General features: G+C 38.8%; 2 protein-coding genes across 5 annotated transcripts in view; one reads left to right on the top strand and one right to left on the bottom strand.

The window, feature by feature from the left end:
* The window catches only part of HS2ST1 (heparan sulfate 2-O-sulfotransferase 1), a 191,773-nt gene extending 179,794 nt beyond the window's left edge, over positions 1-11,979 (bottom strand). For 2 of the 3 annotated variants that reach the window (XM_082615932.1, XM_082615934.1), the window contains exon 1: positions 11,502-11,979. In XM_082615932.1, coding sequence (XP_082472058.1) covers positions 11,502-11,625 — 124 coding nt within the window. In that variant the 5' untranslated portion in view covers positions 11,626-11,979. The remainder of the gene's footprint in view (positions 1-11,501) is intronic. The other variant, XM_082615933.1, reaches the window with a different exon arrangement.
* A 552-nt stretch (positions 11,980-12,531) lies between these two features.
* The window catches only part of SELENOF (selenoprotein F), a 36,732-nt gene continuing 35,870 nt past the window's right edge, over positions 12,532-13,393 (top strand). Inside the window, exon 1 of one of the 2 annotated variants that reach the window (XM_082615936.1) lies at positions 12,532-12,659. In XM_082615936.1, coding sequence (XP_082472062.1) covers positions 12,576-12,659 — 84 coding nt within the window. In that variant the 5' untranslated portion in view covers positions 12,532-12,575. The remainder of the gene's footprint in view (positions 12,660-13,393) is intronic. The other variant, XM_082615935.1, reaches the window with a different exon arrangement.

The raw sequence follows: 13,393 nt of genomic DNA, 5'->3' as shown, positions 1-13,393 counted from the left end.
TGTGCAGCTAGTTTTTTTTTTAACTTTATATATTTTTTAAGTTACTATTAACTAAAATAAAAGTATACTGTAACAAGGCATTATTTTGAAAGCACAACAGTAACAGAGAACTCAGAACAGAATTCATTGTATAAAGACAACTATGGAGAGCCGGATACCAACACCTACTGACTTATTTTATCAGGAAAAAAATCAACTAGATTGATCAGGCCATTTCCCATACTGTTTTGCTTCAAAGCATAAAGGGAATATATATACCAGGAGCATGTTATCAATGAACCAATAACATCTCTAAATTATATTCATTAATCAACTCAAGCATAATTTATGATTAGAAATAAATATGCCAAGAGCTAGTCTGTACCTGCATAACCCCTTAGCCTCATTCCATAACCATACTGAGCAAAATTTTAAGGTATTTTCCAACTCAGACACCATCTAATGAATCTCTAAATTCATTTTTGTGTGCTTTACTGTACAAATCACTTATTTTTAGCTATGTCACAAACTTAGGAATAAAGAATAGAAACATGTAAGGTGATATGTGATAAGGTGACAATGGATGATTCCTAAATTCTACTGGAATTTAGCAAAATGGGCATTTCTTTCCCTCTAAATCCAGTTTTAAATTCTTATATAAGTACCAAATCAATTTGCAATTTTTCAAATCACTATCTCCCAAAAGGAGAATCCAACAATTTCAATTAAAAATGGTTGTCCCTGACACTTTATAGTACCCATAGGGATTCATTACAATATAACTATCTTTAGCAAGAATTATATCATGCAAAGTTGAAGATCTGGTAACTATAATAAAATTGTTCACCTTAAGGTAAACTAGGTATGTTTTCTGTTGATGCAACATAATGATCACAACTACTACTGGTACCAACATCCCTTATGATTTCCTTCTCTACTACTTTGCTTCCAATAGGGGTGTTACAAAAGGAATACAGGAAAGAAAAGGACTATGCATTCACCCATCCCAGCAAGGATGTGATCAATTAGCTCAAGAACCATACTGACAGGAAAAGCAGAAACCTCTTCTAGAGCCAGAGACTTCATTGCCCAGTTTGAAAGAGCTTCACTTGGCTCAGCTGCATCTAAAGGGATGAAATAAGAACTGGTTTCTTGAAGTTAGAGTAAAATTGGTAACAGGCAAAAGAATTAACTGAAGTCCTCTTGAAACTTCAATGGGGAAGGAAGGAGATATGGCTATTGTGGGTAAGACTTGCCTCTAACTTTGAGTAAACAATTTACTAAGGGCCTGTGTGCAACACCATGCTAGAAATTATAAGGAAACAGAGAAGGATAAAACATTATTTTGCCCCTAAGTTTATAATATTAGTTTTAGTTGTCAATCGTAATTCAAATTATCCAACTTCACTACTTTCCCCTAAGTCAACCTAGGGATATACAATCAAAGATAACTAGGCCACCTGGCTTCCATTTCCAGCCAAGATGGAGCAACAGGGGATTTATCCTCCCACCTGAAACAACTGAAAAAGAACAGATAAAATATGTAACAACAGTTTTCAGGCACTGAACTTTAGACAGGAAATCAGTACAGGATGGTGATCCTTAAGAGAGAGAAAAGAAATGAGGTGAGTCATATGACTGTTTGAAGACAGTTTCCAGGCTACAGTACAGAGAGGGGGAACTCAGAGCCCAACAGTCTCCCTAACTTAAGGAGCCAGAATTGGGAGTTCAGGGAGGCCAAGGTAGCTGGAGTTTGCTGGGCAGAGTAATAAGGAAGACAAAGCTGCAAAAAAAGAGAATTTTCAGCAGAGTACCAATCAGTGCATATGTGTGAAGAAACTGAGGTCACCCGAAAGGGGCAGGTGGAAAAATTTCTGGGATTCACTCAACCATCATTCCCACTAGCCAGGGTGGGGAAACCTTGTAATACACAGGGCACTGGGTAGAGTACTCTGAAATGAACTGCAAGGGTACTGCCTCAGCAGTGGGGCAAAATTAATCGTAGACTAAAGGCTATCCTGATCCCATCTAACAAACTTAAAAGCAAACCTAGAAGGATCCAACTGTTTCAAGGTAAGTTGAATGTGTCCCAAAACAAAGCCTAAGAATATGTTTAGGAATCTGAAAATATTCAGCACCTAAAAGGGTACAATTCATAATGTCTGGCATCAAATTAAAACTTACCAGCATGTAAAAAAAAAGCAGGAAAATGTGTTCCATAATAAAGAAAAAAATAAATCAATAGAAAGCAATCCCAAAATGACACAGATAGCAGAATTAGTAGACAAGAACATCAAAAGAGTCATTATAATAATATTCCATTTGTTCAACAAAATAAAGTAAAAGCATATTAAGAAGAGAAACAGAAGTCTTTTTTTGTTTGTTTTTTAAGGTCGAAAATGAAATTCTAGAAATGGAAAAGAAATGCCTAAGATGAAAAATACACTGAATGGAATTAAAAGCAGATTACATACCACAGAAGAAAGCATTGGTGAATTGAAGGCATAGCAGTAAAAAACTATTTAAAACAATACAAAAAGAAAAAAGCCTGGGAAAAATCAGTAAAACATCACTGAACTGTTATGACAGCTAATGTAGCCAATATACGTGTGATCTGAGTTCCTGAAGAAGAGAAATGGTACATAAAAACTATATGAAGTAATAATGTCCAAAGCTTTCCAAATTTAATGAAAACTATAAACCCACAAATCCAAGAAGCTCAACAAACCCCAGTCACAAAAAAGTGAAGAAACTACAGCAAGGTTCATTATAACTACTTAAAACTTAGTGAAAATCTTAAAGGCAGTCAAAGGGAAAAAAGGCATTATGTACAGCTTAACAAAGGTAAGAACAATGGCAGTCTTCTCATCTCATAATGCAGGCCAAAAGACAAGGGAGCAACATCTTTAAAGTACTGAAAGAAAAAATGTCAACCTAGAATTCTATCCCCAACAAAAATTTCTTACACAGTAAGACAAAGACTTTTTTAGACATACAAAAGTGAAAATAATTTATCACCAAGTAGATTTTCAGTACAAGTAATTTTAAAAGATATCCTTGAGGATGACGGAAAAGAGTACCAGATGGAAATCTGCATCTCCACAAAGAAATGAAAAGCACTGGGAATGATACAAGTATGAGTAAATATAAAATACTATAAAATTTGTTTAATCTTTTTAAAAGATAACTGATTGCTTGAAACAAAAATAATAACAATGTATCACAGGACTTAATATGTACAAGTAAAATATATAACAATAGTGAAAAACCGGAAGAGAGAAAATGGAAGTACAATGACTAAGGTTCTTATACTATACCTTAAGTAGTATAATGTATACCATAAACCCTAAAGCAACCATTAAAAAAACACAACAAACAGCACTGCTAATAGGTCATCAAATGAGATGAAATAGAATCAAAATCCTCAGTTAATTTTATAGAAGGCAGAAAAACAGAAAAAGGGGAACAGATGGAACAAAAAGAAAACAAACAGTAACTCAGACTCAAACCACATCAATAATTATATTAAAAGTAAATGCTCTAAACACCCTCATCTATAAGAGAGATTGTGAAATCGGATACAAGCCCCAACTACTTGCTGCCTACAAGAAATCCACTTTAAATAGATTAATGCTAAAAGAATGGGAAAGATACACCACGCTAACACTAATCAAAAGTGACTCTATTAATAACAGACCAGGTAGGTTTCAAGCAAAGAATATTACCAAGGACAAACACTGTCATCTCATAATGAAAAAGGGGTTAATTAATCAAGAAGACATGACAGCCCTAAACATTCATACAGCTAATCACAGTACTTCAAAAAAACATGAAGCAAAAAGTAACAGAACTCTAAGGAGAAATAGACAAACCCACAATCATAACCAGAGACTTCAAAACCCCTCTCTCTATAACTAATGGAACAAGTAGGCAGAAAGAAAATCAAGGATACAGAAGACTGGAACAACTCGACCTGACAGTTACAGCATTCTCTACCCTGTAACAACAGAATATACATTTTTCATGTTCACACAGAACATTAATCAAGACAGTTTATATTCTGAGTCACAAAACAAGTCTAAATAAATTGTAAGATTTATTCAAAAGGATTCAAAAAATTCAAATGTATGCCCCCACCTTCCATAGGACACAGCTGCAACTAAGTCACTGCCAGCTAAAAAACCCATTTCCCAGCCTCCCCCCTTGCATATATTGATAGATGGTAACTAGTCCTCATCAAGAGACTGAGGGTAAAAGAAGTCAAAGAAGTTGAGAAAGGGGTATGCACCTCCTCACCCTTCTCTTGCTTCTTCCCCAGGCTGACAGCAGAGAGCTCCAAAGCCAGAGGGGATGGCATAACTACATGACAGAAAGTACCCAAGACCCTGAATAACTTGTGAAGAGGAAAACCATCCACCAAAATGATCACCTAAAACATCATGGGGGAAAAAAGGGGTCATTTATTTTGTTTAGCCAATAAAATTGTGGACTTTGTTTTAAAAGCAGCTAGCATTACTCTAATTCTTAAGGAAGCTTCTAAAGAGTTTTATGCAGAGGCGTGACATGATTTTTTTTACATTTTAGAAGGACCACCCGAAATGTTATATTAAGAATAGTCTGGGGCTTCCCTGGTGGTGCAGTGGTTGAGAGTCCACCTGCCAATGCAGGGCACACGGGTTCGTGTCCCGGGCTGGGAAGATCCCACATGTCGCGGAGCGGCTGGGCCCATGAGCCATGGCCGCTGAGCCTGCGCGTCCGGAGCCTGTGCTCCACAACGGGAGAGGCCACAACAGTGAGAAGCCCTCGTACCGCAAAAAAAAAAAAAAAAAAAAAAAAAAGTCTGTAGGGAGGCAAGTGTGGAATCAAACAGACTAGTTAAGACATGGCAGTAATCCAGGGAAGAGATGATGGTATCTTGAATTAGGGTGATAAGAGTAGAATTAGGGTGATAGGAGTAGAAGTGTTGAGTAGTAGTCATATCCTAGAAATATTTTGAAGATAAAGTTAACAAGATATTTCTGACAGACTAGATGCAGGGCATGAGAAAAAGGAAAGTAAAACCCTAGCAAATGGAAGGATAGAGCTGTTATCAACTGAGATAAAGAAGGTCAGAGACAAAATGAGTTTGAGGGGTGGCGGTGTTGAGGCAGTGTACAGAGATATCAGAAGGTTTGTTTTGGCCATACTGAGTTTGAGAAGTCTATTAATTACTCAAAGATAATTTCAAGTAGGCAGCTCACTTACATGAATCTAATGTTTAGGAAATAGGGCTCAATTAGAAATACATATTTAGAAGCTGTCAGCATATAAGTCACCAACTAAGGAAGAGTAAATAGAGAAGAGTTCCAAGGACTGAGCCCTGGAGTATTCTTATGTTAAGGGGTTGAAGAGAAAAAAAAAAAGAATCAAACACAGGAGACAGAGAAATGACCAGTGATGGGGGAAGAAAACCAAGAGTATGATATATTGGAAACCAAGTAAAGAAAGTCTACCAAAAAGGAGGAAGTGATCAACTGTGTCAAGTTCTGCTGATTGGTCAAGTAAGATGAAGACCAAGAATTGACCGTAGGATTTAGGGAAGTTACTGGTGATTGTGGTAATCAGCGACAGTGAGAATAGACAATTTTTTAAAGTTTTACTGCTAAAGGAAGCTGAAATATGAGACAGAGGTTGGCTGAGAAAGAGGAGTCAAGAGAAAAATACCATTTTGTTTCTGGTTGGGAGAAATAATAGCATGTTCACATGCTAATGAGAAGAATCCAGCAGAAAGGGAGAAATGATAACTATAGGAGAATGAGGGAAAACTTCTGGAACCACGTCTCTAAGTAGGTGAGGGAACAGAATCAGGTGCACAAGTGGTCCAACAGGCAGTTAATCTATAATTAACAGGCAGAAAGGCAGAGTACAGAAACGCAGTTACTAGTAGGTGGGCAGATAATTATAAATAATTAGGCTATAGTGAACCATTGATTATAAAGTCCATCTATAAGTACACCCTTCAAAAGTGGTCATTTTGGAGAGCAGTGTTTGAATATTCATTACTATTTCAATTTCACTAAGTGCCAAAATCTCTTAGAAGGCTTAACAGAGTGGTAGAGAGATATCCTAGGATTACTTTAATTGAGATCAACTGTAGCAGTTGACTACTCCATGGCACTAGATAACCTGTCTAGGACTCATAAGTGAGACACCAATTAGCAATTCTAGAATAACTGCATTCCAATTAAACCATAAGTCCTCTAAACAGTAACTACTGTAAGGTTTGCAAACAATTTCATAAGTAGAGAAATCTATCATTCTTGGGAATATTTTATAGGTATGTATGGTTTCAGGCACTTGTAAAAACTACCAAATTCCAAACAGCAGTCTCAACCTTGGCCCTGGAATTAGTTCATTAGTTTAGGAGGGTTTTAAGAACATAGGGGTTGGGGCTTCCCTGGTGGCGCAGTGGTTGAGAATCTGCCTGCCAATGCAGAGGACACGGGTTCGAGCCCTGGTCTGGGAAGAGCCCACATGCCTCGGAGCAATTAGCCCCGTGAGCCACAATTACTGAGCCTGCGCGTCTGGAGCCTGTGCTCCGCAACAAGAGAGGCCACGATAGTGAGAGGCCTGCGCACCGCGATGAAGAGTGGCCCCCACTTGCCACAACTAGAGAAAGCCCTCGCGCAGAAACGAAGACCCAACACAGCCATAAATAAATAAATAAATTTAAAAAAAAAAAAAAAAAGAACATAGGGGTTAACATAATTTTGACCAATGAAGATACCTACATATCCATTCTGAGTTACTGTCCTCATTTAAAACATTATGTCCTAATGCATCCATAAATTTATTTAGTTGTGTTATAAGCATATGAACAACAAATATTATTTTAAATGCTTAGGCCATATAGAAAATAAAGTTATCAGGCACATAATTCTTACATTTATATAACAAAGGTTTCACTGACTGTTCCACCAGCCAGCATTAGCAACAGTGTGTTCTCAAGATTCAGAAAGAATTACTTTGTAAAAGCAACAAATTCTGACATGCAGAGTTCTAAGTAACAGCTAAGCAACTAAGTAGTAACCTAAGTGACAGTGTTCATTTTGACTCCATGTTATAGACTGTACCTCATTAGAAAAATTAAGTTTGTATACATTTTAACAAAGTTTTTTCAGTATAACACCCCAGAGAAATTGTTCATAACTAATGTGCTTGTAACCTAAATTTAACTCACAAGTTGCATGTTGTAATACGTTAATATTAAAAACAAAAAATGCACTCACTCCATTAAATATAAACCATCTACTACAAATCAGTGATTCTTACCATTAAGGAGACTGCATACTCCTTTGCAAATCTGATGAAAGCTATGTATATAATTTCAGGGAATTCATGGATGCCTTGAAGCCTATATATGGGTCCCTAAGATCTAAAGAATCTCTGATTAGTGGAAAAAAATGGAGTCCAAAATTAATCCAAGAACATATGAAAATGTAATATATGACAAAAAGAAGAACTGTAACATACAGTGGGGAAAAAAGATAAATTATTAATATAATATTTGCCATAAGTGGCCATTCACTGAGAGAAACTACAATAAACATATGACTGCTTTAAAGAGCTAAATGTAAACAATAAAAGTTATAAAATACTAATAAAATATAGAGAATGAACATAATCTTGGTTGGGAGAAGTCTTCTCAAGCAATGTAAGGCACCTACTTGCCTAAATTCATAGATTTGACTGCATAAATTTTTTAACTTCTGTATAAGCAAAATACACCATAAAATCAAGGGACAAATGACAAAACTGGAGAAAAACAGATACAAGACATAAAACAGATAAAAGATTAATACTTCTAATATATTTTCAAAACCCTAAAAATTGGTAAGATAAACTACTACCCAACAGACAAATGAAAATGAACAAGTAAATGTTCAACCTAATTAGAAGTTGAGGAAATGTAAATCAATGCAACAACATACCATTTCACAGCTTCAGAGTGGCAAAAATTAAAAGCTGACAGCATCCCATCCAGGGCTTGTATGTGTTGACAGTGCAGGTTATTGTAACCCTTGGGAAATAAATTTTTTGGAAAGTAACAGATTTTAAGATCTGTTAAATTATAAAATACACACATCTTTTGTTCCAGTAATCCCTTAACATGAGAATTTATCCTACTGAAAACAGTACCAACAAATAAGGACTTAAATAAACTTATATAAGGATGTTTCTTGTAACACTGTTTATAATACCAAGAAAGAAAATGGTAAAAAAAAAATTTTTTTAAGTGGTGGGGGGAGAGATAAACTGAATGTTCATTATTGGCATAATGGCTGGAGAATTTATGATTCATGTATACTATGGAATATTATACAGCTATTAGAATGAGTAAGTCAAATTTATATTTATTGACCTGGAAAGATATTCTATGATATTAAATGAAAAAAGCAAGATGCAAAGTAACGTGTATACTGCCATCCAATATTCGTTGAAAAAAAAAAAGATAAAAGAAAACTCTATTATGTGACATTGGTTTTTAGGAATTCCTGTTTATATACTTAATGTCCCAAGTGGTCAATGAATACACCTAAGTTTTGAATACAACTATCGCTCTATTAGAGATCTCACCATCAAAATATTCTGAAACCAAGGTGCATACAAAGCATTATCAGAAAATGCAATCCTTTGGAATCTTCTATAACAGAAAAGATAAACAATGAAAACTTTTAAGAGCAAAATGTTTAACTTTTTCTTTTTTTTTAAGCCATAAATGCAAAGTTTAATAAATTTGACTACACTGTAAGTCAAAATTCTGTGTGACGGATGACACCACAAAAGTTTCTGAAAAGTGATGTGTTTAAGTTTTTCTGATGTCAAAACAAAAATGCTTTTAATGTTGTGATTTTACCACTTACAGAAAACCACCACAGAGTTTTTTTTCCCCTGTAGCAGAAATAAGCTATCTATTTCAGTCCTTTCATTGGGTAATATAATTATGTTCGTTACACGGGTATAAACAAGCAACAGACATTACACTAAACTAATTCCTTTGTGTCAGAAATTGAATTTTCTAAGAATGACATTCATTCTTAGCAATAAATGCAATTAAACATTGGTATTACAGTTTAAAAATTCTATTCAAACTGCTACATCTTAGTGTAATGTCAATATAAAGTCCCAAGCAGCCTGGTATAATTAAAGGGGAACTTGATTTGGAATCACACATACCTGGGTTCCAGTCCTGGCTCTGCCAATTACTAGCTATGTGGTCAAGTTATATAACCTCTGAACCTGTTCCCGCATCTGTAAAAATGGCTTTCTATGGTGTTCTTGGAAGATTAAATAAGAATATCAAATATGAAAGTGTCTAGTACAGAGTCTGATTGTCAAAATATGCCTCCTTCTGTGTTCCTTTCCTAAGGAAGATTACTGACAACATCTGTTTTAGTACTGCCTGTTTCATAAGACTTATTTTTAATCAAAACACTGCTCATACGAAGTTATATATTTTATTTGCCATAATTTTGAATCTCCATTATTAGCTCCTTCTAGTGTTTTGTATCTGAGGCTCCTTTTTGAGAATTATTTAGTTTAATCCATATTTACTATTTCTAATGGAATATAAAGGTTCCTTTCCTGTAAAAAATCATGAAAAAACACTACTACCTGTGGCTTTCTACATCCTCAGATAACTCTTTTTAAAATCATTAAGGTTGTGCCTACAGAAAACACTTTCAAGCATTATGGAAAAAAAATGTTAGGCAACAAAGGAAAATTAACATTTGAATTATCCCAACCTACTGTAATGTGTCTAAGAAATTCAAAGAGCAACACAACAAAGAATTAATACAAATTTTAATTTAATATAACTTTCAACTTTCTTTAAGAGGAGTCATTTTTTTCTCTGTAAAGCTGGATCATTCATCAGGCCACAATACCCTCAAAGCTGCTAAATAGATACAAACAAAAAGAGTATATTGACCAACCTTCAATATTTAAAGTGAATTTTTTTCCATCATACAAGACTCATATTAATAAAATCATAGTAAATAAATTGGATATCTGTTCGAAACTGTACAGGGCAAGTTCTACCCTACAGTTGAGGAGTGGAATTATTCCTAGCTCCTCTTCAAATTTACTTGCACTTCAGCTAGATTTATTTGATGCTCTTTGATACACTGCTCTTTAAAATGTCTCCAAGGCTTTTTGCAAAGTCTATCAAAACTGCAAATAGTCAGCTACTACTTGTAGTATTTCAATTATTTTCTGATACATTTTTCCTAAATATTAATCATCACCCACAGCAGCATCTGTTACTTCTTAGTCTAAATTATAGTGCTGCTGGTATTTTATTATTTGCATTTTGAAAAGTATTTTAAATGATTTTGAGGTGAAAGTGTACGCATAAAAATACTTCACATTACTTTTCCACATTCAAATTACAGCCTCCTGAGCTGATTTTTCAGTGCCATGTACGTTTTTAAATCAAAATGTACTGCTGACATTCTTTTAATACTCCCTCCCCACACCGAGCTCTTCCCAAATGCCGAAGTTCCCTACTAATCTGAAAGTACCTATTATCTGTGCATTCTTCGGGTCTTTCACAACATCACACTCCAACTTTTTGTACTTCAGACCTCTTCCGTAATTAAAGTAAGCACTGTTAACTCTTTAAGGTACTTAACCTATGGTAAACTTTTTGCACTCTTCTTTTCATAAACTTAAATCTCACTAAAGCAATTCCCCTTCAACCTTTCCTCCTAAATTCACTACACCAACATTGCCGCGAAGTAACGTACACACACATCCCTATTCTTAAGCTCAAAATAATGGCAGTTTAGCGCCGCTAAAAAAGAATTTAAATGCTTGGATGCCTCGTTTCAGTACCTCACGGAAGCTTTTTAGTTGCTTTCCTGTCCTACCTGGGCACAGCCTATTTCTCCCGTCAGTTGTGCGGTCCCTTGCTGCCCCCAGCACAAGAGTGCAACTCACTACAGTGTATTTCTTTTACTCACCGTCATTCCAGCATCTCCCTCCATTTCTGCGCATCTATCCCTTCGCGAACCTCCCCATCCCCAAAAGATTCCGTAACCAGGTGCCCACATCTCAAATTAGAATACCCCTCGCCTGACACTGCCGAGGCTTTCTGTACGACTTCTAAGAGAACACGCAAGCCTGAGCGTTTCTGTCTCCTCCAACAGTCAGTACCCACTCCCCAACGAGTTCGCTCTTATCTTGCTCTCTCCCCATGGAATGCCTACTTCGGGGTAACTCTTTGGCTCCGGGAAGCCCAACCTTGCAACCTCTGCCCCGTGACCTCGCGAGCCCAGCATACCACCCAAGCTTAATTCACACCATTCTTGAAGCTTGTGTTCTCCATGGCCCCAGTCCCATCTCTCTTTGCAACCTCTTTCAGCCTCCTGCCGAGGAGCCAGATCTCAGGTTAGACAAACGCCCACTTGCTCGGGTAGCACTGCCTCCCTGGCCCGGCCGCTTCCACACACCACTCAGCCCAGAGTGGCACGGCTCCTCACCTAGCTTCGACCGGGACTCCTCCAGTTTCTGGATCTGGTTCTCCAAGAAGAGCATTGCCACTGCGAAGGCCACCACCGCCAGCAGCTGCAACTTGGGCGGCATCATAATCCTGAGGAGCCCCATGAAACCCGCCGCTCGGGATCAAGACATACCGCGGGGGGCGGGGATCGGGGCCCCGGAGGCAAAGGAGACGCCCGGAGGAGCCCACCGAGCCGGGAGAAAGGCAAGGAAAGCGCGACAGCGAGAGAAGCACCGCAGCGACCCCCCTTCTCGCTTCCCCAGTCCCCCGCCCCCAGGCGCCAGCACCAACGCCGCCGGTGTCCGCTTCTCCTCGGCCGACTCCACGGCCGCCCCTCCAAAAGCCCGCGCAGCGAACACAGTGCGAAGCGGCTGCCGGGCTCTCGCCTCCCTCTACCGCCTCAGCCCCCGAGCCCCGCGCCCGCCTGCCTGCCTGCCTCCCTCTCTTCCTTCCTTCCCTCCCTCCTTTGCTCGCCGCCGCGCGCTCCTCCGCCAACGTTGCGGCTGCGGCTGCGCCGCCCTCGGCCCCGCCCCCTGCCCATCCCCCTCGGCCACCATGCGCACGCATCCACGTACGCTGCTCAGCAACCAGAGGCTCCGCCCACTGCTCCCGTTCGCTTGTGCTTATTGGACCGAAGAACCCCAGGGCTTAGCTCTTGGCCCGTGTCACGGTTGGTTTCCTTTGCCTAAGGTGTCAACGAAAGCGGCATTCGATTGGGTAAACTTGGAGAAGGAGGCAGGCCGAAACTGGAGAAGGCGGGGCTTCTTGGCTGCTTGAGGAAATGTCGTGAATGAAAGAGCCCGGGGAAACACAGATTTGGGGAGTCTAGGAAAATGCCTGAAATGGGTTATCGAAAGGACCCAGCGACTTCATATTTATATCAAATGTAAACGTATTTATTCACCTTTAAGCTTCCATATGCCCTTAGTTAACACCCGTCTCTGCAGAATAAGAGACTTGACGTTAACGGCCTTTAGCATCCTGTTTTGGATCAGGCTCTGGAGTAGACGCCCCGAGCAGAGGGGTCCTCGGGGCAGCCGGAGATCTACGGAAGATGGCAACTATGGCGGCCGGGCTGGATGGGTGGCTTTTGCCGGCTTTTGGGCTGCGGCTGCTGCTGGTGACTGTGCTTCAAACGGTGAGTGCAGGTCACCTCCGCTGCAGCCCCAGGGCGAGTGGGAGGGATTGCGCCGAGGAAGACAGAACATTCGGTCCCGTTTGGGAGCCACAGTTGAAAAGGGTGGGAGGATAGGGCTTCCTCAGCGATTGCTGCGGCCAGAGTGCGACGTGGCTTAATTCCTCGTTTGATACTTCTTTCCCCGTCCCGGGTTTCTAGCGGTTTTTTCTCCTGATTTTAGACTATCTTGAGTACAATTTGTAAGACACACCGTGAACGAAATAAAGGGCACTAAGTTTTGCACAGGAATGAAGATTGTTTTTAAATTGGCAGAAATGCAAGGAACTATCGTTCCTTGTGGCAAGGCTCCCAAATCTTAAAGCCCTGAGGTCTTTGGTCCAGGGTGCACTTCCTTTTTACTTCTTTCTGTCAGTTGTTTGTGGTCTCTGTATGTCACTTTTAGACAGCCTTTAATCTCTGTTCTGTGGAATTCATATGCTGCTGGGTACACCTCAGTGCCATTTGTGATTTTAAACAACATTGTTGCAATAAAAGGAGCTATTTCATACGAAAGCATAATTTTTTTGAAATTGATATTCTAAAATGATACCTTTCATGTCGTTTAAAATCGGACGGTGTTTAACCAAGTTTTTATTTCGTTTTTATCAATTAATAGAACAGATGCGTTTTTTATCTTTGAATGGGGAAGGGCTAAATTCTACTTATTTTCCTATTCACTCACAAACAACTTACTG

Source organism: Mesoplodon mirus (genome assembly GCF_964341445.2).
Source record: "Mesoplodon mirus genome assembly, chromosome: 3".
In the NCBI taxonomy this organism is placed as follows: domain Eukaryota; kingdom Metazoa; phylum Chordata; class Mammalia; order Artiodactyla; family Ziphiidae; genus Mesoplodon; species Mesoplodon mirus.
Note: the sequence above shows the minus strand (reverse complement) of the source record. Positions and strands in the feature narration are given on the sequence as shown.